The 27,858-nt window shown below is 42.4% G+C and overlaps 1 protein-coding gene across 2 annotated transcripts; it reads left to right on the top strand.

Moving 5' to 3' along the window:
• The first annotated feature begins 1,836 nt into the window (after nt 1-1,836).
• Nucleotides 1,837-23,978, top strand: NPY (neuropeptide Y). Of its 2 annotated transcripts, none has more exons than XM_077775391.1 (4): nt 1,837-1,974; nt 17,527-17,714; nt 21,826-21,906; nt 23,775-23,978. In XM_077775391.1, exons 2-4 carry the CDS (start codon nt 17,527-17,529, stop codon nt 23,797-23,799), a joined length of 294 nt encoding a protein of 97 aa, XP_077631517.1. In that variant the 5' UTR covers nt 1,837-1,974; the 3' UTR covers nt 23,800-23,978. The 2 variants fall into 2 exon arrangements, with proteins under 2 accessions (XP_077631517.1, XP_077631516.1); XM_077775390.1 differs by lacking the exon at nt 1,837-1,974 and adding an exon at nt 16,514-16,614.
• Nucleotides 23,979-27,858: the final 3,880 nt, after the last annotated feature.

Raw genomic sequence — 27,858 nt, 5'->3', positions numbered from 1 at the left:
ACCTATTTCCACCTAAGCCCCTCATCCCTCACTTTAGCACCATAATCCTCTTTCATATGCCTTTATTGCACAAATTGCTCACCTGAAATTCCATTTCATTTGTGTCTCTACTTATTTATTTGTTGTATGTTTATTTGCTGTATGTCTCTTCCATCAGCATATAAGTTCCATAAGAGAAGCAGCCTTGTCTGTCATGTTCATTGCTATAGACCCAGACCTGTGCTTGGTACAAAGCAGGCACTTAAGGGGCGCCTAGGTGGCTCAGTTAGTTAAGTGTCCGACTTCGGCTCAGATCATGATCTCACAGTTCGTGGGTTCAAGCCCTGCATCGGGCTCTGTGCTGACAGCCAGCTCAGAGCCTGTTTCAGATCCTGTGTCTCCCTCTCTCTCTGACCCTCCCCTGCTCTTGCTGTCTCTCTCTCTCTCTCTCTCAGAAATAAATAAAACATTAAAAAAAATTAAAAAGAAAACAAGGCACTTAAGTAATATTTGTGGAAATGAACAAATGAATAAATGTTAGCTATTATTTTTTTAATTTTTAATGTTTTTATTCATTTTTGAGAGACACAGAGAAACAGGGCAAGACACAGAATCTGAAGCAGGCTCCAGGCTCTCAGCTGTCCGCGCAAAGCCTGATGCTGGGCTCAAGCCCATGAACCATGAGGTCATGGCCTGAGCTGAAGTCATATGCTTAACTGACTGAGCCACCCAGGTGCCCCAAGTGCTATTATTATTAATATTAGTATGAGTTGGTTGCTATATCCTCTTGGTTTTTCCTCTGAAATGACTCTTCACTCATACCTCCTTTTCGTACTCACTGCCATCTCCTGGATCCAGGCCCCTCTCCCTCCACACCTGCTGACTGCTGCAGCCTTCTTCCTGGGCTCCAAAACTCCAGGCACGCTCCTTTTCCTTCTCCAGGCCTCTGTCACAGCACTACCTGGTCAGTCTTTCTGAAGCATTGCTTAATCATTTTACATCTCCTTTCCAACAGCGTGAAGTCTAATCACTGTAGCCTTATAGTCATTTCCCTCCTAGCTGATCTCTGGGTCTTCTTCTCCAGCTTAATTTCCCGTTACTTCCTTGTGTGAACCCTTGCCCCCAGCCAAGTTGCCATACTTGCTCAAAACTGGTACTTTTCCATGCCTGTGAGTTGACCTACACCACTTGCCCCATCTCCCAAACCTTCTTCATTATTCCAAGTCGAAATCAAATCTCATATCCCCGTTGGCTGCCTCAGAAGCAAGAACTCCCTCTCCTCCTGAGTAGCCTGAAACTTATTTTCCTCACACGTCATTTGGACCTTGTATTGCCTCAGTCATATTTTATAGTGACGATACATTTTGTACATGAATATAGAGGTGTACTCAGTCCTGTTTTCTCAAATATATAGCCAGGAGGTCCAATCACTCACTTTAGCTTAAGGCTTACAGTTGGATCCCTGTCCTGTCCCTTATTATGTGCACTTGGGCAGATTCTATAAGCTTTCTGAGTTTGTTTCCTTTTCAGGAAAATGGGGATAATAACATTTATCTTGTAGTGCTGTCATTAAAATTGGATGTGTTCAAGTACAGTGATTAATACACAGTGGACTTCAGTTAATTGTTATTCCTTTTTGTATCGCACACAGTGCCACTTCATAATGTGATTGATGGATTTGCAAATAGGCGGAGAAATATTTTAACAGTCATTATACCGCCAGCTAGCCATATCATGCATATTTCTTAAAGACTACTGCTTTGAAATAAATGTTTATTCTTGGTGCCCCCTCCGTCTGTTTTGCTTCAGGCATTACTGTTTTCACTTGATCAGTGACACCAGAGTCCATCTGGGCAGCACTACATTTTCGCTACATTATTTCTACCCCCGTGGGAGCAGCGATCACAATGTCTTTCCTGCAGTGAGGGTGTCCATAATGCACAAGAACGGGAATGATGACAGAAATGGCCACTTTTGCAACCAGATTTCTCGAAGGTAAGTGATTCACGAAATGCAGTTCCAGAAATAAGCTTATCTGAGCAACAGGACCATTTGCTGGGATTGACTCAGGCACACAAATTCTAAAGTCTTCTCCAGTCTTAGGTTCTGGGAACATCATTCCCACAATATTGAGTAGGCTCTTTCCTGGCCTAGTGCCCCATTTCTGGTGATGTTATAATCTGTGTTTTTTATTCTCTCCAATTTTCCTACTTCGATCTCAGCAGTCAGAGCTGTTGTTAGAGGTCTAGCTCAATCCTTTCCATGCTGGCAAGCCTGCACCGAGAGGAAGATAAGGATACAGAAAACTCTGCATAGTTGTCACTGGGGCTCACAGCCAGGAGTCAGTCTCTGCACAGGGGCTCCCTGGCTCATGCTTACAGGTCGCTGGGCAGGAGATGTACTGCCAGTGCCTTGTCTTTTGACTGCGACATAGATCATGAAGGACAGAGCACCATCACAGAACTGGCAGGGCAATATTGTTTTCTTTTGTTTTCCTCCTACACAACAGGGACAAGATGGAAAGTTTAAAATTTGCAGCTGAGGTGATGTAGTCAGGTGGATCCGTCGGGATCTCAGCAGCAGGCAGCATACTCACATGAGGAATGGAGGAGAGCTCAGTAGAGGAACTGCTTAGACAGGTGCAGCCAGGATAAAGTGAAGCAAGGGCTAGTGCTCCAAGGCCAGCAACAGCGAAGGCTCTTACCCAGTAGGCCACAAGGTAAGAGAAAGGAGTTATTGCCAGAACCCAGAGAAAGTACCTGTAGATCTAAGAGAAGGCTACTTAATAGACGCCATGTCTTCAGTAGAGGTGTCTGCAGCTCATGGTGACTGGGCAAGGAGCAAACTGGAGGAAATAGACACTGGCTGCTTCTTCCTCACCCTGTTATCTCCTGATAGTACTTCCCGATGGCTGAACCATCTTCTGTCAGAAGCCAAAGGATGGGGCACCTGTTGATGCCATGTATGATGTTCAGGCTCCCTGGGCATAAAGCAGGGTTTCTAGAAAATGTAAAGGTGGGTCCGGAGGGGCAGAGGAGAAACGTTTAGCAAACGGGGTTTACTGGTTTAGGTATTAGTGGGTCTAATGGATCAGTCAAGAATCCATGTGAACAAGTTAATTCATCATTTGGGGCTCACGGAGAAGAGGATTGTGAACTGAAATGAGAAGAAAGGAGGTGGGGAATTGAACAGGGTCATGTCTGGCATGTGGTTTCCTGGAGCCCTGCGCTTGGACTCAGGTCTGAGAAACTTTTTACGATTCAGACCTTTCACAAGGGATATATCCCATTCCTCGTCTAGTTCTTCCCCATTCTGTTAATCCCTAATCCCCAAATTGACTCTTTGAGTCAAGGAAGCCCTAACTTCTGGAGCTGGGTATAGAGTGAGGAAGGGACTATGTTCCCTCCTTCACTGAAGTAAGGTGGAGAGTTTCAAGGAATGTGGCACTTCCCTATCCAAATGGGGATTTGTGACTTAGGAACTTTAGGAGACAATCTTTTGTCTCAAAGGAGGTACCCAGAGTGTTGAGGGGGTGGTGATGGACCATCCTCCCCCCTCCCCACCCATAGGCTTCTGGGGCATAGATTTGAACAAGAGTGAAAGAGGAAGAGTATGAGAAGACTGTGGATGAACTCACATTAGACACTTTCAGGAATTTCTATAAAGACAGAGATATGGGGGAAAGCGGGAGACATGACATTAGGTGGTAGGTGCAAAGGAAATGCAGCTGTAAGTATTAATATGACCCCATTTATATCCATATGCTAAGGAGGTCAGGAGTAGTATAGTTAGATTAAAATATTTTTTGCACACTGGCTTACTTTTAGTTCTGTTGTACTGTAGTTAGCAGACAAATCTGTCTCAGATTTAAAGTGCATTTTTCCTCCATCAGTGTTCAATATGTGTTCTACAAATTGTATCTCCAGGGCAGGGATCCTATAACTTATTTTTGTGCCATGAAATCCTTCCTTAGAAAAATGTTTTTAAATGCATAACAAAAACATAGGATTACAAAGAAAAGTTTAATATCGAAATACAGATGTTAAGTATTTGAATGTGATATAATTAAATATACACTTCATTATTAATGCATTAATGACCATTAATAAGATCTAGTAGTGGATCTAATAATCAGCATACTTTCGAAGGTTCATGAGTGTAGTGCTGTTTTAAGGTTTCTGCCTCATCCTCAATGTGATGTGACACTTATTGTAATGTCTATTGATGTTCCAGTCAGAGGAAATGATAACATGGCTGTGATCATTTCCACTCTCATAAATGAAGGAAATACTAAACTTTAGCTAGAGTAGTGACCACAAGGGCATATTTTTTTCATTCAATTTCATAGACATCCTGAATTCTACCCATGAGCCCCTTATCAAGAGCCTTGCTGGATCTCCTTTCTTCTCTGTTCTTCAGCCCGTCAGACAAAAACAAAGGCAGCATGAAACTAAAATTTTCAGATGTATAGTATCAGAGGAGTCTGATCTATCCCACCTCCTGACTTCTCCCCTCATGCCATGGAAAATTCTAGATAAACATAATAGGCTAGAGAGGAAAGGGTGGAGCCACCTATTTTGAGGAAGTCAGAATGTTCTAGGAGATCCCGAGAGTCTCAGAGCTGTCCCTGAAGCCACGGCTGAAGAGGACCCTCCTATCCCACCCGCAGAGTCAGCCTGTTACCCTCTGAACCCATTGTGTTTGGAGACACAGGCTCTGATCAGTCCCACAATAATGTGCCTTGCATGCGTGCCTTCTCTTATGGACTACCTGTGAGAAGAGAGGGCTTGAGGGGCGCCTGGGTGGCTTAGTCGGTTAAGCGTCCGACTTTCGCTTGGGTCATGATCTCGCGGTTCGTGGGTTCGAGCCCCGCGTCGGGCTCTGTGCTGACTGCCAGCTCAGAGCCTGGAGCCTGTTTCAGTCTGTGATTCCCTCTCTCTCTGACCCTCCCCTGCTCACGCTGTCTCTCTATCTCTCCTAGAAATAAATAAATAAATAAATAAATAGAAGAAGAAGACAGGGCTTGAACTTCCTTTTTTTTTTTTTTTAATGTTTTATTTTTTTTTAGGGGGGGGNGAGAGAGAGGGAGTCACAGACTGAAACAGGCTCCAGGCTCTGAGCTGGCAGCCAGCACAGAGCCCGACGCGGGGCTCGAACCCACGAACCGCGAGATCATGACCCAAGCGAAAGTCGGACGCTTAACCGACTAAGCCACCCAGGCGCCCCGTGAGGGCTTGAACTTCTTACAGGATAGTTGTGGTCAGAAGGGACTTGCTGACTAAAGCCTACCCTCTGACTAAGTTGCACTAAACAGAATTTATGTGACCAACAGCTTTATACCTGTGATATAGGTAAACTAGTTACAAAGTGAAAAACACCTGGGCTGAATGAAGTTGAAACAAAAAATCAGTGACAATCTTTGTGGAAAATATCTGAACATTCACCACAAGCCTCATGCCCCTAGATGGGTGCCAAGTTATTTAGAGGACTTATAGTAGTTACATTTATTTGCATAGTTGGGCACCTCTATCTTCAGCAATATTTCACAGATTGAAGTAGAGGCTTTGCTTACAGGTGCAGACCTACAAAAGGCTTCTTATGTCAAGAGTGGAGGCTCTGACTCTAAGGCAACCTTTTGGAACATGCTCGGCCATGAGGTAATGAAAAGCTGGTAGATAATACCATATCAGTGGCTTGACCTCTTGGTTATTCTTGTGATCCCAGAGAAGTCACAACTATCTGAAGAGGGGCTTGAATTTCTAATAAGGAAGACTAGACTAGTTCATACTTTTAAAGCACAAGTCACACAGGGGCAATGAGAAATATAGTTCATGACATAAGCCCTATTTTCTTATTAAACACCTCACAGTTTTCCTTGACCAAATGCTGGGAGATCCTAATAGATGGTTGGGAGATAGAGGACATTAGGATGACGGGCAGCATGATGAGGCCTCCTATCTTGACCAGGCTTCTGCAAGTCCTCATGGTAATGTGGGGGAGAGCTGGTTTCATAATGGGCATTTGCAATCTTATGCGAGGAAGAATGGAAGGTTGAACCCCAATTCCTCTCTTTGATCAATGGGAGACTAGGACTTAGAGGTGAAGTGATGAGACAGTTTAGGATAAATAACACAAGACTAAAATGCAGGCTTTCTGATCATTGTGCTCATTCTGTTATTTAGGAAAAATTCTAAGTGAAACACAAAGACTGTTTACATCTTGGTCTTCATTGCCCCATCTCAGCAGCAGAAGGGGAGGTAGTAGCTCTGGTCTCTCAGTGATCAATGACAAAAAAAAAGTCTGAAATGAGTAAGACCAGATGCCAGAAAGCACAAGCCTACTAGGTACACAGTGTAAACAGTCTCACTCAAGACCCTCCCTTCCCTGCCTCCCTACCATAGAAGCTAGAATGCTACAAGTTATCTTTCTAGAGTCCCTTGCAGCTAGGTGAGTCCATGAGAGATCTGGTGACTAAGACATGAGTTGAAGTTAGCTTGTTATTCTTCTTCCATTTCCTCTTTCTTCCTGACCAGAATTAGAGCTTGATGCTGAAGGTACATCAGTCATTCTGAGGATGATGGAGCAGGACGAGAAAGAGCCTAGTCCCTTGCTGGCTTTCTAAGATGCTGTCTGAGCCCTGATTTGCTTAAACCTAGACTTTGTTTCACATGGGGTAAATAAGCTCCTCCTTTGCGTAAGTCCTCACTCATCAGGTTTTATGGTACTTGTGTAAAACCTAATCCTAACTTATATCTCAATTTGTGAATCAAAAATGTCCGTAGCATATGGCAAGTGTATGCTAAAATAAATTTCAGTAGAGTAAGTTCACCTGCTCAATGAGCTAACTGAGAAAGCTGGTATGAGTTACCAAGGGGCCCAATTGAAGAGTAAGAAGACTGTCTAGATGTGAAATGCTGAGTTTGTATGGAGTGGTTTTGAAGGCCCAGAATGTGACCTGTGTATGTGCCTAACTCTCCAGCATTAATTAATCAAGGCACCATGATTCAGGGATGTCATTACTATATTTGGGGCAATCTATCCTAGTTTATCTCCTAAAAATAAAATAAAATGGCCATCAAAGGGTATAGGAAAGGAAGTACCAGGTTAAAAACATGCCTGCAAAAAACCTCTTTGACCTTGGCCGCAGCAACTTCTTACTCAACACGTCTCTGGAGGCAAGGGAAACAAAAGCAAAAATGAACTATTCGAACCTTATCAAAATAAAAATCTTCTGCACAGCAAAGGAAACAATCAGCAAAACTAAAAGGCAGAATGGGAGAAGATACTTGCAAACAACATATCAGATAAAGTGTTAGTATCCAAAATCTATAAAGAACTTATCAAACTCAACACCCCAAAAACAAATAATCCAGTGAAGAAATGGGCAAAAGACATGAATAGACCCTTCTCCAAAGAAGACATCCAGATGGCCAACTGACACATAAAAACATGCTCAACATCACCCATCATCAGGGAAATACATATCAAAGTTACAATGAGATACCACCTCACACCTGTCAGATTGGCTAACATTAACAACTCAGGCAACAACAGATGCTGGTGAGGATGCAGAAAAAGAGGATCTTTTTTGCGTTACTGGTGGGAATGCAAACTGGTGCAGCCACTCTGGAAAACAGCATGGAGGTTTCTCAAAAAATTAAAAATATAACTATCCTATGACTCAGCAACTGCACCACTAGATATTTCTCCAAAAGATACAGGTATGCTATTTTGAAAGGGCACATGCACCCCAATGTTTATAGAAGCATTGTCAGCAATAGCCAAAGTATGGAAAGAGCCCAAATGTCCAATGAGGGATGGATGGATAAAGAAGGTGTGGTGTGTGTGTGTGTGTGTGTGTGTGTGTGTGTGTGTGTGTAATGGAATATTACTTGGCGGTCAAAAAGAATGAAATTTTGCCATTTGCAACTATGTGGATGAAACTAGCGNAGCCCAAATGTCCAATGAGGGATGGATGGATAAAGAACGTGTGGTGTGGTTCTGTGTGTGTGTGTGTGTGTGTGTGTGTGTGTGTGTGTAATGGAATATTACTTGGTGGTCAAAAAGAATGAAATCTTGCCATTTGCAACTATATGGATGAAACTAGCAGTATTAGGCTAAGCAAAATTAGTCTGAGAAAGACAAATATCATATGACTTCACTCATATGAGGACTTTAAGATACAAAACAGATGGATGTAAGGGAAGGGAAGCAGAAATAAAATAAAAACAGGGAGGGGGACAAAACATAAGAGACTCAAATATGGAGAACAAACGGGGTTACTGAAGGGGTTGTGGGAGGGGGGATGGGCTTAATGGGGAAGGGGCATTAAGGAATCTACTCCTGAAATCATTGCCGCACTATATGCTAACTAACTTGGATATAAATTTGANTAATTTTAAAAAAAAATTTTTGTAAAAAAAAAAAAAAAAAAAAAAAAAAAAATGCCTGCAAACCACACTGCCCCAGGAATGTCGTCACAGTGAGGCCTGAAGTTAGCCTGCGGCTTGTTGGAAGGAAAGAAGATAAAACAGAGGTGTCAAGTTCAAGCCTTAGAATGAAGTTAGAGAACTTTGGTTTCTTGGTCTAATTTCATCCCACTGGAGATAATTATCTTATGAGGTAATGATATTAGCTGCAGCACTGAAGTTTAAGAATAATGTTCTCCTGGGTAATATGCCATGGGTTTCTGAGTCAGAGAGGTCCTCTAAAGATTTGGTAAGAAGAGCTGAAGGTACATACAGTGTGTCTTTCATTCAATTATTTCTGAAGGGCCTCTCACTTAGTTCATTTAAATGATCTCCACTAGCACCCAACAGGAGAAAAAAAATTATTTGAATTGAAAAACAGATTTTAAACAATTAAAATAATTGTTTCCAAATATAAAATTAGGCACTATCTTAATTTCTCAAATAAAAAAAAAGAGCAAGAAAGAAATAATTAGGAATATCATGTATTGACATTCCTGGAAAAGCTTGCAAATGGATCCATTCTTAAGATGTCAAAATATATTTATAAAGCCTAAGTCTTTACTTCCCAATTATGCAAAACCTTCAGAAGTCCATAAGGGGAAAAGTTGTATTTCACCATTTGAACTTTAAAGTTATTTGAAGATGAAAACAGTTTTCCTTGAACTAACACTGAAACAATTAGACCCATTGGTATTTTGAAAAACACTTCTGGTGAGCTCATCAGAGTTTGGAAGGTCTCTGAAAATAGCCTTTCCCTAACTTCTATCTGCTTCATAGAAACAACAGAATTCTCTAGCCTTGTTTGGGGGTCCATTCAGTAACCGGCTTTGCCTTGTGACTCAGGTTTCACTTTCCTTGGGTTCCAGTCCTACCATGGAGCAAGCCACAAAGAGCTCAGTACTTTGGCCACAAACATAGCTTTTCAATTTGGAAAGACAATGTCTTTCATTCTTTCCTGAGGCCAAATGGAGAGGCTGAAAATTTAAGCAGGCATATTCCTCTGCTTAGCCCCAGGTACATCTGATCCACTCTTACAGTAGGAACCCCTGTACATCATCTGTAAAAGCACACCCCTCTTCAGGGAAACACACCCTCTCACACGCTATTAATTGACACAGTTCTTGGGAAGGCAATTTGATAAGAGTTATCAACATTGCAAATGCATGCTTGCTTTGACCAAGAAATTCCATTTCCAGGACTTCAACATGAGCAAAGACAGATGTGCAAAGTTACTTATTGCTGTAGTTTTTATAATAGGAGGAGACAGGGGGGTGGGTCTGGAGAGTTCATTAAGGAATGACAAAGTAAACAAGTTACTGTCTTTGAAAGGATGTCAATATGTCTGGATGCAACGTGAGTTAGGGTGGAAATCTAACAACCATGAGAAGCTGGTCCATAAATCAAAGCCATCCTGGCTCTTGTTGACATAACTGAGCTGCAGAATTAACTTTCAGTAGAGGTGCCTTATTGTTGGCCTTCTTATTTTGTAAGATTATAAATTTTCTTCATGATTTTAGACAACTGAAATGGAATTCTCTATTACTTTCAGAATGTATTAGTAATACGTTCTCTGTTACTTTTGAACCATTTCAAAGAGTGTCCATTGAGAAGGAAGGTTCAGANTGAGTTAGGGTGGAAATCTAACAACCATGAGAAGCTGGTCCATAAATCAAAGCCATCCTGGCTCTTGTTGACATAACTGAGCTGCAGAATTAACTTTCAGTAGAGGTGCCTTATTGTTGGCCTTCTTATTTTGTAAGATTATAAATTTTCTTCATGATTTTAGACAACTGAAATGGAATTCTCTATTACTTTCAGAATGTATTAGTAATACGTTCTCCCTTACTTTTGAACCATTTCAAGAGAGTGTCCATTGAGAAGGAAGGTTCAGGGAAATGCTTTGAGATGACATCCCTGGTAGTAAGTTGAGGGAGTTCTATGGCTCTTTACAGACCTTTACACTATGATACCCCAGTCGCCATTCCAATAGCTTATATCTCTGAGAGTGATGCCCCATGTTTCCCACAGGACCATTCTCTGTCAGTTTAAATGGACCCATGGAAGAAGCTGAATGAGGGAAATGCCTCATGGAGACCTGTGTTTCCCATCTCTGAGACTCAAGAGACCCAATCTGTGGTAGCAAGATCTTTAACTTAGCACTGTTTCTCCCATGGTCTTGCAGGTGGTCAGAGTTCTTATTTCAGGTCTCAAAGCTGTTCCAGTTGTTTCATGCAGAAAAGGATTTATTAAAGACTCTTTGGGACTAAGTGTTAAAACAGTAGACCCTGGGTTGAACTTCCAGAAACAACTCCCTCTAAAAACCTCACCACAGAACCAGCCCACCAAGGGCACTGCTACCTTTGCCTCAGTTAGGGAGCTCCAGAATCTGGAATCTTCCGTCAGAGCCATCTGCTCCAGACCACACTGCTTCCACCTCTGTTTGGGTTACAAACAGGATATTCACAGCCTATTTCTCTCCTCTCATAACTTAGTTTCTTCATAACTCAAGGTTATTTAAAACTTTTTATGTTTAATAATATACGTGGAGAATATAGGATATCTCAGTGTTACAACTCAATTTTGAATCAAGCTCTCAAGCAACAGGATTGGAGCTAAATAACATCTGCGCCCTAGGAGCAAGCGAAGCTAGGAAACAGATGGCCACATTTAAAGCCTCTGGAGTCCTGGGAGGCTGGAAGTGTCCTGCAATGGATCTTTAGGGACATCCAATTTACAATATCTACATCCTCTAAAATGGAAACGATCCATCCTCACACCAGAAAGTGAACATTCTTCAAACCCAACCCTATCTGAACTGAAGATAAGACTCCTCAATAAGCCTAGCAGGTAGTCGGTGCTATTGCCTGGGAAGCAGTCGCTCTACGCAGCATTTTAACCACATACATGATAGGAAGTCAATGTCTTCCTAGAAAGTCTGCCTTCAATGTGGTGAAATGTGCTGGTCATTCCCCATGATCACATTTAAGGTTGCTTTCTCAATGAAGTAAGTATTCTGCTCTTCTGGGTTCTTGTGACTAGAAGCATGGGACTGGAGCTAATAATTGTAAGAAATTAAAATAACAAAAGTATGACTGTTCATAAAGACACAAAGCCAGTCTCAACTCGGCACTATGGTACTGTTTTGGAATCTTCAGTACATGCCTGCACATGCAAAGCGGAGGAGAGAATTACAGCTATTATCAGAATACTTTCAAATTAAAACAAAATGATATTTTCCTGCAATTATCTGGATGTTTCAGATAAATTCTGGGGTAATTTTGGTCCAAAAAAAATCTTCATAATTGAGTTCTCTCGTACGTGTACTTCTAGACAGACACTGCTAAAAATGTACCACAATCAAAGTAGTGCTGTCGGTGAACCCTGTTTTCAGCTTCACAGAGAAGCTGGGAAAGAACGTACAAGATCAAGAAATTTCTCTCCAGTGTAACAAAGTGCACAAAAAAAATTAGAATAGCTAAAAAAAAGTCAAAAAACAACCAAACTAGGGATCACAGTCTCCTAATGTAAGTTTAAAAATATCATCTACAGAGAGAACATTCCAGAAATTGGCTGTAGTTTCTACTTGACTCCTTCACAAGCAGTACAATGAACAGAAATGTGAAGACATAAAGTTCTGAAAAAGTGGATAATCCCAATTTGGAGGGAAGTAGGGAGATGGCGTGACAGATGGGATTTGGAAAGGAAGCCAAAAGAAAAGTGTCAGGAGGGTCTTTAAACAATCATTTTTCTCTACCATGAGAGAAAAATAGCTGTTCATACAACAGAGCTGGGAAGAACTGCTAAGAACTGGCATTCTCTGTTTATTTGTTTTACTACCAGGGAGAAACACAGAATATAAACAGGGAAGGGACAAATGGAATGAACTCCTACTTTGCCTGTTTTTCCATACCTTTCCACGTATATTCCAGAGGGAAGTAGGAGAGAGACAGGCAGGAAGAGCAGGGAGGAAATTATCGCCTAAAGCAGCTTGTCTTTGAGAGAAGAGGAGGGTTTGGGTTCACTTGGAATCTGCTGAACAATCTGAACGAGGTGTGGTACTATTCAGGTTATCTCTTTCATCATGACTGAACGTTGGTAGTTTATGGTTTTTGAGAAATTACTCCATTTAATCTAAATTGTTTAATTTTTATTTGAGACTTGTTTATGGCATTGCTTATTATCCTTTTATTCAAGTTGATTATTATCCTTTTAATGTCTATGAGGCTTGTAATGATTTTCCCTCCTTCAGTTTTGATAACGGCAATTTGTTTCTTCCCTCTTCTTTCTCTCTCTCCTTCCTTCCTTCCTTCCTTCCTTCCTTCCTTCCTTCCTTCCTTCCTTCCTTCCTTCCTCTTTCTCTTATACTCTTTGCTCTACCTGTAAAATATATCTGGAATCCAACCATTTCTCCCCTCTCCCCTGCTACCACCTTGGTCTTAGTGACCATGACGTCTCTACTGGGTTAGTCTACTAGCCTCCATGCAGGCCTCCCTCATCCGGTCACGCTGCTCATCAGGTTCTCAACACAGCAGTGAGAGTGACTCTTTATAGGTCAGATCCTATCACTTCTCTGCTTCAGAAGCTGCAATGACTCTCCACTTATGTAAGCACCAAAAATATGTACACAGTCCTATCGACCTCTCTTCTTCCACTCCTCTCTGACCTCACACACTATACTCTTCCTCTCCCACTTGGCTCCAGCCACAGTGGCTTCCTTGCTCCTCTTGGAAAATGCCAGGCACATACCTGCCCTAAGGGCTGTATGTCAGGTTTTCTTCTGCCTCTGATGCTCTGCCCTAGTTTTGGTTTGGTTCGGTTTGGTTTGGCTTATTCCCTCACATTCTTCAAGTCTTTGCTCAATGTCACCTTTTCAATGAGACCTGATCTGACCACCTGTGGTATTATAAATACATTTGGTCTTTGTTTCCAGTGCCTGGTCCAGAGTTCTGAAAACCTTTGTAATTTTTTGAGTGATAAGGGTGCTAGGAATATCTTTTGTTCTAATATTTGGTTGCTAATCCCGGTTCCGGACAAAAGAGCTTCTAAGAGTCTTGAACTGTCTGAAGTGAGAAGAGTGGCTGTTTGCTGACAGGAGGGCTGGTGGCTGGGGGGGCCTAGATAGTTTTGGAATGAGGACTGGTCACCGGAAAACCAAGGCATGATTGGAACTTGGAACTTTCAGCCCCACTCCTCCATCTGCAAGGAGAAGAGAGGAGCTTAAGTTAATAATCTTTTAAGATCTAAATGGAAAGATATCCAAGATATCCAAGATTAAGATTAAATAATAAGATTAATAAGATTAAGGTGCTGAACAGAGTATGTTTATTTTGTTTATAAAAAAGGAAAAATAGAACATATATTCAGTTTTGCTTTTATTTGCATAAAAAAGTCAGAAAAGAGGCATAAGAAATTAATAAAAATGTTTGCCTGGCTGAGAGGCAAGAAATAGCATAAATGTTGACACCAAAGGGATATGAGGAAACTTTTTGTGGTGATGTATATGTTCCCTACCTTTTTTTTTTTAACTTTTTTTTTTTAATGTTTTTTATTTATTTCTAGGAAAGAGAGAGAGACAGCGTGAGCAGGGGAGGGTCAGAGAGAGAGGGAGTGACAGACTCTGAAACAGGCTCCAGGCTCTGAGCTGGCAGTCAGCACAGAGCCCGACGTGGGGCTCGAACCCACGAACCGCGAGATCATGACCCAAGCGAAAGTCGGACGCTTAACCGACTAAGCCACCCAGGCGCCCCATATATATGTTCCCTACCTTGACTGTGGTGATGAACTCACAGAGTATATGTTTACAAGTATAACCGATGGAATATTTTATTTAAAATTTTTTAACATTTATTCATTCTTAAGAGACAGAGCATGAGTTGGGGAGGAGCAGAGAGAGAGAGGGAGACACAGAATCCAAAGCAGGGTTCAGGCTCTGAGCTGTCACCACAGAACCTGATGTGGGCCTCAAACTCACTGACCGTGAGATCATGACCTGAGCTGAAGTCAGATGCTCAATTGACTGAGCCACCCAGGTGCCCCACCAATGGAATATTTTAAACAATTGTAGATTAGCAAATCTCACTTATATCTCAGTAAAGTTGCTAAGGATACATATACACATAAATAAATAAATAAACTTGATCTCGAAACAAAGGAGAGATGGTTCAGAAACTAGAAGGGGATGCTGGGGTGAGGGATGTTTTGATTTTCAGGGGTTTAGGTTTTGCTTTGTGTCTTTCACGGAACAAACTCAAGCAGATTTATATGCTGTAAGTATATCTTTACATGTATAAGCATAGAAAACTGTGGAAAAGAGAGGAGGCAGTTAATAGAGTTAAGACTAAGAGAAGAGATGGAATATTCAGAGCCCAAGGCCAGGGGGATAAGGAGGTAAGGATATATCTCTAAATGGTGAACCCTGAGAATAAGCTTAGTTTTGGATGTCAGTGACATTATTGTAAGCTAAATTAATCAGATGTTCACAGGCTTCTCCCCTCAAGAATGGTGCATCTCCTTTGAAGTAATTTCTTCCAAATTCAGTGACTCCTTCTAAGTTTTATCTGTGATACACTCTAAAAATAAGAACTATTGAAAAGTGGACTGAGGTTTTCCTCTGATCAAGAAAGAGCTCTAAGTGAGAAGATGCTGTTCTAACTTTACCAGACATTAAGTCCCCTGAAGCCACTCTGAGAGCCCTGATATTTGTGTCCCTGTCATATGTTTATGCAATATGGAAAGAGAGGTATTCACTTAAGTGAAAGGGAGGTGGTGTTCAAAATTTATCACACACACACACACACACACACACACGGGGCAGGAGAGCTCAGAGCTTGCCACACAGTAATTGATATTTAACTCAGTGTGGTGGAAACAGGACAAAAACAAAGTGTCAGTTTAACAGAAATCACTTGTCATTTTAACGTTAAAACAGCTTTAATTTCCTAACCATTTTACTTAGAAAGAGTCGGACTTCTAGGAGCCTTCATTCAGGGAACTTTTAGGACATAAAATCCTGATCCTGTAAAAATGGTTTCTTCACCTTTCATATTCATTCAACAGGTTTAATGTGATGTGCAAACTAATGGTGATCTCCTTTCTTTTTTAAAACCTGTTTGATTTCAATGAGAACCCACATTCTCAGTCAACGTTAATGAACTTGTTTGTAACTATCCAAGGGCTAACCAAAGAGAAATTCCTATTCATTTAATTACCCGGTAGCTTTGGATCAGAATTTTTCGTTCGATAGCGCTTCAATGGGTCTCCAGACGGTCAAAACGCCGCTCTTCCCCAGCAAAGTGAGCAAGTGGGTTCACCGTGTCCCCTTTCTGAGGTCTTTTCAGTCGTCACACTCTGGGTCCTATGGAGCCGGGCTCCTAGCGTTTGAGGGAGTACTTGGAGTGGGCTGATGCCCTCTAAACACGAGCTGGGGAAAGGGGCCGAAGCCCAGGAAGCCCATTCTCAGACCCTGGGAGGAGGAGGGGGCCTTTCGGGAGCCACTGAACTCGCGACTTCGAGCAGGCGTCCCGGACCTGCTTTCCGCGCGGGAAGATCCGCACCCCGAGTTGTCTCTGCTCGAAAGCGCGCAGAATTGTGCTCCGCGCCGTTTCCGCGCGGGTGCGGGAGATGCTCCATCAAGTAGAGGGTTCACGTCCTCCCTACCCGGGCGCCCACCGAGTTGCGGTCCCGGTGCCAGGCGACAAAGACGATCTGAGCTGCTCCCGTCTCTGGCAGGACTAGACGGGGTGTGAAGGAAAGCCGGGTTTGGGCGCCGCCGGAGGGCAGAGACTCGGACTTCGGGGTGGTTCGGTACCCACGCTCGCGCTTCTCCAGGCCCCCCGCCCGGGGCAGGGCCTGGGGTCGGGGAGTTGGGGTGTGGGTGGCTGCAGGAGCCGCCGCTCGTGCGATATGGCGTCAGCCCCCTCCCCTGTCCCCCGCCACTCNCCCCCCCCCCCCCGCCCCCCCGCCACTCGGGGGCGGGAAGTGGCGGGGTGGGAGTCGCCCGAACGTGATTGCTTGAGGCCCCTCCTGCCGAGGCGAGGGAGCTCCATAAAAGAGGGTGCTGCGACCCGCTCTCCACACCCGGTCCGCTGGCTCTCAGCCCTCGGAGAGGCGCCCCGGACTGTCCAGCCCTCGCCACTCAGCCACGCCCGCCTGCCCGCCCGCCACCGTGAGTGCCGCGACCCGCTCGGCTTGGGGCGGGAGCTGGGGGACGCGCCGGCTCACCCCCCACCCCGGGGCGCTCTGGGGCCGCGGGAGGGTCGCGCCCGGCTCCCCAGCCCCTGCGCGCCGAGCCCGGTCCTCTGCTGCCCCGACGCGCCGTGGCCTCTCGAGGAGGCTAAATTCCACTTGTTCCTTCTGGTCCTTTCCGACTGCACATCCGTCCTGCTCCCCGACCTCCGGGCCGCGGGGCCCCTCGGGGTTATCTTTTGGAGGATATGGAGGGCAACGCGACCCCCAGCCCCGTTTCCTCGGGAGGTCGTCGCCTGGAAGGAGGTTTCCCCGGAGTTTGGAAGCTCCGTGCCGCCTTCCCGGATCCTTGGGATCGGGTCTGAGACTGCCTGCCCTGCCGGGGAGTTCTCTTCCCTCTCTCCCAAATTGTCACCCCGAAGGCATCGTCAGCCCTACCCGCCCATCTCCGGCAGCAAAGACAGACCAAAAGTATGGGAGAAGAAACTTTTCTCCTCCGGCAGGGGTTGGGGAAGAGGGTAGGAAAGTGACAATTCCTCAGCCCACGGGAAGGAACTTCTACATGTGTTTGTAAAGTATCTAAACTGGCTCAGGCGGGCTCTCGCCTCCGCCCCGCGCCTCCGCGTGCGTGGCGCTTCGGCCCAGCGACTGGGACCGAATTTGCGCGGACTTTCCACATGGAGCAGAGGGGTTTGGCGGGGCAGATGGTGCCTTTAGTAGGCAGCGTGGTGCTTGCCACCCCCCGCTTCCCTCTGAGGGGCTGGGTGGAGCGCGGGTGAGGGTCTCGAGTGGTAGCGGGGGGAGTGGGTGGCGAGGAAGACACAGAAGGCAGGTTCAAGCTGTGCATCCTTCCAAACCCCCTTATTCTCCGCTTTGCCTTCTGTGCCCGCAGATGCTGGGTAGCAAGCGACTGGGGCTTTCCGGACTGACCCTCGCCCTGTCCATGCTTGTGTGCCTGGGCGCGCTGGCCGAGGCGTACCCCTCCAAGCCAGACAACCCAGGAGAGGACGCGCCAGCAGAGGACATGGCCAGATACTATTCAGCCCTGCGACACTACATCAACCTCATCACCAGGCAGAGGTGGGTGGGCTCCTCCGGACGGACTCCAGGAGCGCCCTGCCCGCGGGAGTGGAGGTCCCAGGGATCTCAGAGCACAGGGACCCGTCTTTTCTTGCTTGTTTCCCAGGGCAGCACAGTGCCAGGCACACAGTCAGTTCTCTGAATAATTGCTTTGGGCACTGACCACTTTCCCTCTGCAACTATAGTTACAGAATCGTGACCCCCCAGATTTGGGTTCGCTAAGCTGTGTGGGAGGCCATCATCTCCCACTCACTCCCTGCTGTTTTTAGTTCTTAGAACAGTTGGAGGACTGTTGGGAAACCTGGATGGGAAAAGACCCCCTAAAACAGGTCAGGGGTGCTCCAGGAAGTGCTGTAGGGAGAAGGGTGAGCTGAAGGTGTAGGGACTACTTCCACCACACCAACCAGGAAACAGCTGGGTTGCTAAAGATATTGCCAGATTTTCCAAGCTGCCCAGAGCAAATTGCATGACAGTATTTAGGAAAAGACAAATAGAGCTATTTTCTTGTCTTCTGTACAGTGGGTTTTTGTTTTTTTCTGCCGTCTCAGCTCTCTACTTAAAAATCCTGGTGCCAATAAATAGAAATTTAGCGTGAAAACAGTTGATCTAAAATGCAGAGACTTTCCCCATCTTATATATAGCAGGTGAGTCTTGGGAAGGAAGTGCCCACTTACTGCTTTGTTAAGGAGAAACTAGTCACGCTAGGATAAACCCTGGCATTACACGGAATTTGAAAAATTGTAAACTTTATTCTGAACCCTCGGAAAGCTAAAGTTAAATGCTGTGCTTTCCCTCTCAGCATCAAATATTAGAGGGAAAAATCATATCCAGACTGTAATATAGGATTTAAAATGTGTTTCCCAAATTGGTTCATTTTAGCTCTACATCATCCAATATCTAATTTAGTTCCAAGATCAAATGATCTCGATAAGCTAAAAAGGGTGAACCCTTTAAAAATACTAATGTTAACATATTTAAATTATGTTCTGTAAAGTATTATTTTGTTTTTGTTTTTACAATACTCTTTACTTTTTACAAGTCAGAGAGTAGTTGAGAAGGATTCAAAGTGGGGAGAATTTATATTTTTTAATACGTTTTTTCCCGTTTCATCAAAAGGGATATGACATCCTAAAAAGCTTTTGAAAAAGTCCCAGTTTACATAGAATCAGAAATACATAAAATGTCAGAATTAAATAGTACTGGTTTGTGAACCTTGAAGTCTGTTCATTTTAGTTAGCAAAAAGCAATAATGTTTTATATCCTAGTAGACTTCTCAGAAAGTTAATTGCTTCAAATTCTTGCTTATGCTTTCATAGACTAGAGAAAAGAAGTGTTGAAATAAAAAAGATATTAATTGTCATTTGTCTAGGAAAAGCTTTGTTGGTTATTTAGTTTGTCAATTATAACACAGTAGAACTCATTTCTGCAAAGACGATTGCTATAAAGAAAGCTTTTACCATTGTATATAAACCTTTAACATTTCAAAATGTTTCCCTAGGCATTATTTCATTCAGTCTTTACCTCGAAGCTTTGAAGTGAGTATAATTATCTCCATTTTACAGGTCATGAATCTAAGAACATTTTATGAAGGATTTTCTTTATAGGAGTGATGAAATTGGAGCCATCCTACTGATTTTCTTTGGATATTGTCACTATCATCAGCATCCAGTGTGATTTCCAACCCCTTTGATGGTACAAAAATAAAGAGAAAGGGGCGTGAGTTTGATGGGAAGAGATTCAGGTTAGGTGGGAATGAGTCAATCCTGAACCAGAGTTTCTTGTCTCATCTTCATATAAATTCCCTCTTAGAAACCATCAGAGGCTTATCATCTGCATCCAGCATCTCCATTCCCACCCCACACACCCAATCATAAACACAATTTTGTATTTTTGAAAATTGCAGCATCATTGGTGAACAATGTTTTCATTTGACACAAATGATAGTCTGATATCATTCTCTTTCCTCTCTTTTTCTACTCAGTCCTTGCTTTAAGCTGTATACTTCTGGTTCATTGCCTGAAAGCTGTATCATTTATTCTAGAGCATGGATCTACCACATTTGACTTTTCCAGTCCCCTAAATCAGTGGTTCCCAGCTGGGGCTGACTTTATGTGCTAAGCAACCTATGATGCCTAGGACAGCCTCCTTCAACAAAGAATTTTCCAGCCCCAAATGTTAATAGTACCAAAGTTGAGAAACCCAGCCCTAGATTAGTCTCTCTCCATCCTGATCAGACATTGGAATCACCTAGGGAGCTTTTTAAATACACTAGTGCTGGGCTGAAGCCCTGACTTCTTTTTTTTTTTTTTTAAATATTTTTATTTATTTCTAGGAGAGAGAGAGAGACAGCGTGAGCAGGGGAGGGTCAGAGAGAGAGGGAGACACAGACTCTGAAATAGGCTCCAGGCTCTGAGCTGGCAGTCAGCACAGAGCCCGACGCGGTGCTCGAACCCACGAACCACGAGATCATGACCTAAAGCGAAAGTCGGACGCTTAACCGACTAAGCCACCCAAGCGCCCCAAGCCCTGATTTCTTAAATCAGAACTTCAGGAGTGAGTGGGACCTGGGCTTTGCAGTGGTTTAACAAGCTTCCCAGCTGATACCAATGTGAAGCCAGGTTTGTGAATTTTTTTTCCCCCAGAGACTCTATCTTTGCTAGGTGAGACATTGTAGAGCAGCAGAATCCTGAATTAAGCAGAGAAGGAAGAATAGTGAACAGTGCTCTCCTGGGTGCCACTTGATGACTATAAATCCTGCTATTCTAGATTTAGGTTCTTTACTAGTAAATTGTAGAAAGCATTCATCAGTTCCTCTATTCACTGGAGCATGATGCAGATAAATGAGTTAAGGTTGCTCGAGAGTTTTCAGATTAATAAAATCAACTGATGAACAGAATAGACAGGTATAGAAGCAGCGATCTAGTCCGACATCACAACTCCAGAAAATCTTGAGGAAACCTTATAAATGATGGGGAAGAGGCAGTTTGTTTGTTTTTGTTTCCTTTCAGCCCCAGCAATGGAGCAATAATAGGAAATCTTTCCACAAGATTTGGATTTAATTTTACTTGATGGGCAGTTAGGTTATATTTTGTTTTGGTGTTTTACCTATCAGCTAATCAATCCATCCAGGCTAGTTTTTCATTTGTGAACAATGTGGCTTCTGGTATACAACGAGTTTTCTGAGAAAGAGAAAAAAATACAACTTGGTAGACTCTTCAGCAGTGAGAGAGAGAGAGTGAGAGAGAGAGAGAGAGGGAGAGAGAAAGACCAGTGCCCTCACTCACCTGGAGCAAGTAGCATATACTTGCATCCACACAGAGTCCTAGACAGATCCTGCTCTAGGAGAAAAAAAAGACCAGTAAGATTCCATAGTCTTTCCACGGACCGGTGAGATTCCTTTATATTTACAGGGCAGATTAAAACCACAGCATGAAAGAAGTTTTTTAGCTTTTGGTACCCCAAATAAATATGGAAAATATAGGACCCATGTTTGTTGCTTTCTGTCAGATTGGGTGAATTTCAACAACAGCACCTTGCATTTGTGTTTTACTATGTTGCTTTCAAAACATTGTGATTCACATTAGATTTCTACAAAGACTCCAATTTAAACATGGGTTATGATTCTTTTATAAATAAGAAGAATGAGGTTTGAAGACACAGGTAGGTCAAGAACTTCTGTCTGCTGATTTTTTCCCTAAGGCTGTTTCCAAACTGTCATCTGGTCTCTTTGTTAAGATGTAAACTGCTATAAATCATCAGAATTATAGCCAGTTAACCAAGTACGGAAATCTTGAAAATTATACTGCAATGTGTTTTTATTTCCTGTCACCTGTTTATAAAAGTCTGTCTATGTATCTACGGTTTGTGGAACTATACAAGGCAAGAATTTAACTAGAAATTTTTATTGGTTCAAATAACCTGCTAACTTATTGTTTAAGTAAAATTATATGTATGTATGATTTGAAGTCCTATTTCTGATAATGTTTATTTCATATACCTAGATTACTTGTTAGCAGATGACCAACCAAGCGGGAGACTATCTTTTGTTCTTTTTATGAATATGTCAAACTTACTTTAATATATTCTTTCTTTTTCTTTTCTATTTTTTTAGGTATGGAAAACGATCTAGCCCTGAGACACTGATTTCAGACCTCTTGATGAGAGAAAGCACAGAAAATGTTCCCAGAACCAGGTATGAAACACTTACGTGGGGACATTGTTGCAGAGCTCAAGATGCACAAGGGAGGAAAAGCCCAGAGGACTGCCTGGGAGGGGGAAGACATTGGAAAGGGTCTTCTAGACCAGGTAGCATTTTGGCAGAAATGGAGATGGAAAATAGGGCAGTGAGGACCTTTCTTTTCATTGACTAATATGCAAATCTCTAAAATTTTGTGGAGTATTATTTTCTACCCCAGATTATTTAGTGCTCCTTTGAAATTTTTAAATATAAGAGACTTCCACCTCAGAAATGACTCTATATAGAATTTCTATCTGTGTTAGAATTGAGAGAAAATAGAGTGAGTCCCTATCTCTACACTGAAATGACTAACAGACCATCTTTGGTGGGGGTCGTCTTTAGTTTTCATACATTGTGTGGAGTGTCTACATACCCTGCTGATATCACTCATGGGTCTCACTCTAGTCTTCCTCACTTTACATGAAGCTGGAGATCAATCTCGGCTGGGTGGGGGCTGTTGTTTCCTTTTGGAAATATTTTAAGCTCAATATCACAGAGTAATATCAAGGAATGAATGTGAAGGACATCATATTCTGAGGGACTTGTCTGTAACCTCGGGGGCTTTCTGGGAGTGTGGAGCCATCTGGGGAAGAGGTGCCCACCAACAGCCAGTGTCACACATTGGACAACGACGGGTGCTGGGAAGTAGCCTCACCCTCCTCTGTTTTCATAACTTTCTGGCTCTACTGTCTGATGCCTTCTGCCTCTACACTTAGCAAGATCATATGGCACATGGTCCCTCCATTTCTGTGGGAGCTTGTCTGCCTTAAACCCAGAGCTCCACAATGTCAAGAACCAGGTTCCCCAGAAGAGGTCACTAGAACGCTTGCTCAGTGAATGTGACTGGAGTGTCCCTCTTCATTGGGGTTCTCCCCAGAGAACAAGTGGGGTGACCTGCTGAGCCACTTACTTTCCCTCCCTTTGTCCTTCTCTCCTCTTGTGAAATGGCCAGCCAGGGCAAAGGTGCAAGTCTAAAGTCATCAAGTTTTTTTTCTCTGAAGGAAGTAACAATTTGGATTGGAATAAAATTCCAATGCTCTTGTCTGGAGGTATCAACCCAGATTTAAACAGAAAATGCAAGGGAAACAGGTGGAAAATTCATAAGGGTTGTTTTTAATACTAAACAATACATGCCTTTAAGGTTTCATTGACATGCATGTGATATTTGCCGTGGTAAAAAGTTTAGCGTAAACCTTACCTCCTTTGGGTAAGGAAAGGAACCATCCAGACTTAATACTCTTGCTGTTACTCTTCGTTTTGTGGTTTAAAGTCTCACAGTTGGTGCATGAAATAGAGTTAATTGCCCCCTGATGGAGACAGCCTCAATCCTGTGCGGTTAGGAGGAGGCAAAAGTTGACATCCTCGAAGTTGCCTGTGAATGCTATTTTACTAAAAAGAGTTCTTTATAAAAATAGTATCTTACTACATAAAAAGCCTTTCAGGAAAACAAAAGAAGCATATTCAGAATTGAGTAACAATAACTTTCTTGTTACCATTTTGCATAATTCCTGTAGTTTGGATCTTCAGAAATATTGCAGCGTTCTTTGGCTCCTTTGATAAATTCAGAGCCTTTTAAGTACTCCTTCTGAGATTTGCTTGAGACTCCCGTGAACATGAGTGAAAACTACTCAGCTGGGTCTCTGTGTATTATGCCACTGTCCCCGCTCTGATATTCTACCTGACCTCCTATTTAGAATGCTAACAGGAGCCCTTTCAACAGTTTCTGATCATCTTTCATTTCGGAACTGAATGTCTCACTTTTGTAAGCCTCCCAGGAATTTGGGAAAGCTTCTCTTACATGCTCTGCTTCTTATGTTTGACAGGCTGGAAGACCCTTCTATGTGGTGATGGGAAATGAAACTTGCTCTCCAGTCTTTTCCTATTTTTCAACCCATATTTCATCCTGTAAAACTAGAGTCTGCTGGTCCTCCCAATGCATGCTGCCACTGGGCTCAACTCTGCAGAGTCTCCCTTTGTCGTCCTTGTATATACGTGTGTTTAAATAAAGTACCAAGCATTCAAACATGTATGTTCCTCAATGAAAAAATCTGTTGTTGCAATAGTCAAAATTATTTTAAGTTATTCATTACATCACAAACTCACTCAGTAGAAGGTTCAAGGTTCGTTTCACCAATATTAAAGCAGTGACTATGAAAGTTATAAAGATATGATTAGTGATGATCAAGACTCAACAACTGTGTGTGTGTGTGTGTGAGAAAGAGAGAGAGAGAGAGAGAATAAAATATTTGGAAACATTGAGCAGGGGAATGCTAATTGAGAATAATTTACGGAACTTTCCCCCCATATACACATGAAATCGATGTTAACCTGATAGCCTTTGCTATCAGCAGAAAGGATTCCTGTCTAATAGAACTTTCTGCAAAATATCTTCTCCTCGAATATAGTAGCCACCAGCCACATGTGGTTTTTGAGCACATGCATGAAAGTACAAATGAGGGATTGGGATTTAAATTTGATTGGGTTTTCATTTCAATAGCCACATTTTTGGGGCACCTTTCATATCAGACATCTCAGATCTGTACATGTATTTAGGCCCCCACACTAAGAGTCTGAGTCATAAACAGAAATACACTGAGTAGGAATGACTACTTTTTCACAGAACATGGGGTATGTTAATTAATTTAGCTGAAGGTTATTAAACTTTCTCCCTCCTTCATGTACCTATGCATGGGCTTAGTTTAACATTTATGCTACCAAATTCTTACATGTAATTTTTAAATCAAAGAAAATGGGACATCCTATATTTGGACTTTGAACAACACTATAAAAATTATTTTTATGTGGTGTCTCAAAATTGCTTACAAAACCCCAGTATATGTCACATCTTAGGGAATCTTAGAGTATCAAAAATATTCTCTGTATATAAAGAATTCTGTTTCTTCGACCATTGAAGACAATGATGCTACAGAACATAATTACCTTTAATGAAATTGTTCTGCGATTTTCCTACTTTGGTCCTCATTTTTGTTTCCTTGCACTTTGAAGTAAATATCCTTATCTACAGTTTCCTTGTCTGCAGTTTCTATCATGTGCGGACAACTGCAGCTGGAAGGAGATGTTCTTCCTTCTGACAAATCATCAGAAGGTCACTAGTAGCCTGACTTTACATCACAACACCTACGTCATTCCCCTCACTTCATCTCATCACTTAGGCGTTTGATCATCTCAAATTTCACAAGAAGAACAAGGTGAGTACAGCGTAGTAAAACATTTTGAGAGAGAGGCCACGTTCACATAATGTTTATTATGGTATATTGTTATAATTGTTCCATTATTAGTCATTGCTATTAATCTCTTCCTGTGCCTAGTTTATAAATTAAACTTTATCATAGGTACATCTGTATAGGAAAAAACATAGTTTATGTAGGGTTTGGTATTCTACATGGTTTCAGGCATCCACTGGGGGTCCTGGAACATATCTCCTCTTCCCTCTGCTGGGAGAAGTGGGGGGATCTACCGCACCAATATGTAAAGTGGGTTTTTTAATGTTAAAATGTTGAGTAAGTCATAGTTTCTTATCACACAGCCAAAGGTTCTTTACTAACCTAGTATATTCTTATTACATGTCAAAAGATTTTTACTGAGGTTATTATTATGCGAAATATGTTGACTGAAAGATTCATTTAGCAGCACAGATAATCTGTTCATCACCAATTACAGAACTTATGTTTACATGGAGCAGAGCAAATAGGAATGACATATATGGACCCTTGAAAGATAGCCTGGAAATTTCATTTTAAAACAAAAGTTTAAACCTCTTATCCTACCAAATCTAAATGCCCAAGAGGCTAAATGTTAGACAGCCTACATTTATTTATCAATCAGGCCTTGATAACTCACCTCTTCACCTCATCTTACTAGAAAGAGAACTGAACCTTAATACCATGTGAGCCCAGCAGTCCTGACTCAGTGGCTTCAGGTTCTCTGACCTTCAAATTTACTAGACTTCTGAGTTCTGACTCATGAAATGGGGGTCATAGGTCTTGCTCAACTTTCTGCATAAGTTTATACTGGAATCAAAATTCAAGTTAAGATAATATTACAAGTAAGTAGTAGTAGGGAAATGGATAAAAATGAAGTTTTTGATAATTCTTGTGTTGCATTATAACTCCCTTGCTACAGATTGAATGTAACCTTTCAGATTTATATGTTGGACTCCTAATCCCCAAGGTGATGGTATTTGGAGGTGGGGTGTTTAGGGGGTTGGGTTGATTAGGTCATGAGAGTAGACCTTTCATGAATGAGATTAGTGTCCTTGTACAAGGGACACCAAAGAGCCCGTTATTCCTTCTATCACATGAGGACACAATGAGAAGATAGTTGTCTATGAACCAGGAAGCAGGCCCTCACCAGACACCAAATCTGCTGGTGCCTTGATTTCAGACTTCCCAGCCTCCAGAACTGTGAAGACTAAATTTCTATTCTTTTTAAGCCATCCATCTCTGGTAATTTGCTATAGCAGCCCAAACAGACTACGATATCCCTAATAAACAAGAATTCACTTTAAGAAATCCAGTAATTGTAAACATTTACAAATTGTAAAAATACATTCCAAGAGATGACCTTGTAATATTTTTCAAACATTTTCAGTCTGCTGACCCTCCTTGGAATTGGGATAAATGTACAAGATCATTAATCTGTCATTGCAAATGATTATAATCCTTACTAGAGTTACAGTAAGAACAAGTGAACCTTCATTAAAATGAGATGCCCGTAAGCAACGTCATCATTATCAAGTAAATCCGCAAGTGTTTATTAAGGTCTCTGCTGATCCAAACTCTGTTCCACATTTTAAGAGGTATAAATTCTGCATAAAGTGTTGGCAGATGCCATCGTACTTTTTTGTTCTTCACATGCCCGTGACACATTCAAATGGATAATTATTCCCCCATTTTCACAAAAGAGGAAACTGAGGCCTAGGGAAAATAAGTGACTTTCCCTGGGTCATTCAAGGTAGGAAGACTAGATAGCAAGTTCCTCTGTTTGCAAACGTTGCCATACCTGATAATGTTTCATGGAAGAAGGTAGTCAGCACCAGGTCTTACACAACCTAGTTAAGAACATATAGCTCTAGTACACTTAAAACAAATTGAGAATAACAAAGTACTAAATTGTGCAAAAGTAATTTAGAAAAGGAAATGAGTATGGGCAGAATTAGCTGGAAAAGGCAGAATTAGCTGAATATGGATGTGGAGCTGGATGAACACAGACGTGGGTCAGTCAGAGCTTGTGTAAGGAATGGTCAGCGATCTACCTGATAGGAACAGAGGTAGAGTGGCCAGGAGTTGAGTCAGTAAAGCAGGTCCACGAGTGGCCAAACTCATTCACCCATTCATTTATCCAGTCAACACTTTTTGAGTATCTAATATGGATGGGACATTGTACTAAGCATTGGGGATATAAAGATCAATAATAGTTTCTCAGGGAGTTTAGTGAGGAAGATATAGATATTTACATTGTATTGTTGGGAGTGCAAAGATGGAAGTTTTAGAGGTTTGGGATATAGTTAGGTGCTAGAATCTTCTCATTTATCATGCTTCCCTTTGCATTTTCCTGACAAAGGAGCTATAGATATAAGAATCAATTGCCAAAATGGGACCAAAGTGCTAGATGAGCAAGTATCCAATGAAGCCAAATGCAGGGCTGCCCTAAGCTGAGTCAGGGCACCTGACTAAGGCCTGAGCTTCTAAAGTGCCCCTGTCCCCCATACCAGCATCCTGGTGGAGTACGACAGGTCTGTAGGGCAGACCTTCACATCCACAGTGCACTGGGGTCTCATGAGTCACTCCGAATAGCAGCCCCTTCCCCCTACCACCACCACCAAGCAAAGGGAGATAGGAATGAGAATAGAGGAAGAGACCCTTCACTGCTATTATTCCCCATTTC

The sequence above is a fragment of the Crocuta crocuta genome, unplaced genomic scaffold (assembly GCF_008692635.1).
Source record: "Crocuta crocuta isolate KB4526 unplaced genomic scaffold, BGI_CrCroc_1.0 scaffold197, whole genome shotgun sequence".
Lineage (NCBI taxonomy): Eukaryota > Metazoa > Chordata > Mammalia > Carnivora > Hyaenidae > Crocuta > Crocuta crocuta.
The sequence above is the reverse complement of the archived record's forward strand: the minus strand, read 5'-3'. Positions and strand labels throughout refer to the sequence as shown.

Excerpts from the sequence above, each read along its gene's own strand:
- NPY (XM_077775391.1), top strand. The coding sequence starts at position 17,527 with ATGCTGGGTAGCAAGCGACTGGGGCTTTCCGGACTGACCCTCGCCCTG. Across the intron at positions 17,715-21,825 it reads AACCTCATCACCAGGCAGAG|GTATGGAAAACGATCTAGCC; the intron begins GTGGGTGGGCTC and ends CTATTTTTTTAG. Across the intron at positions 21,907-23,774 it reads GAAAATGTTCCCAGAACCAG|GCTGGAAGACCCTTCTATGT; the intron begins GTATGAAACACT and ends TATGTTTGACAG.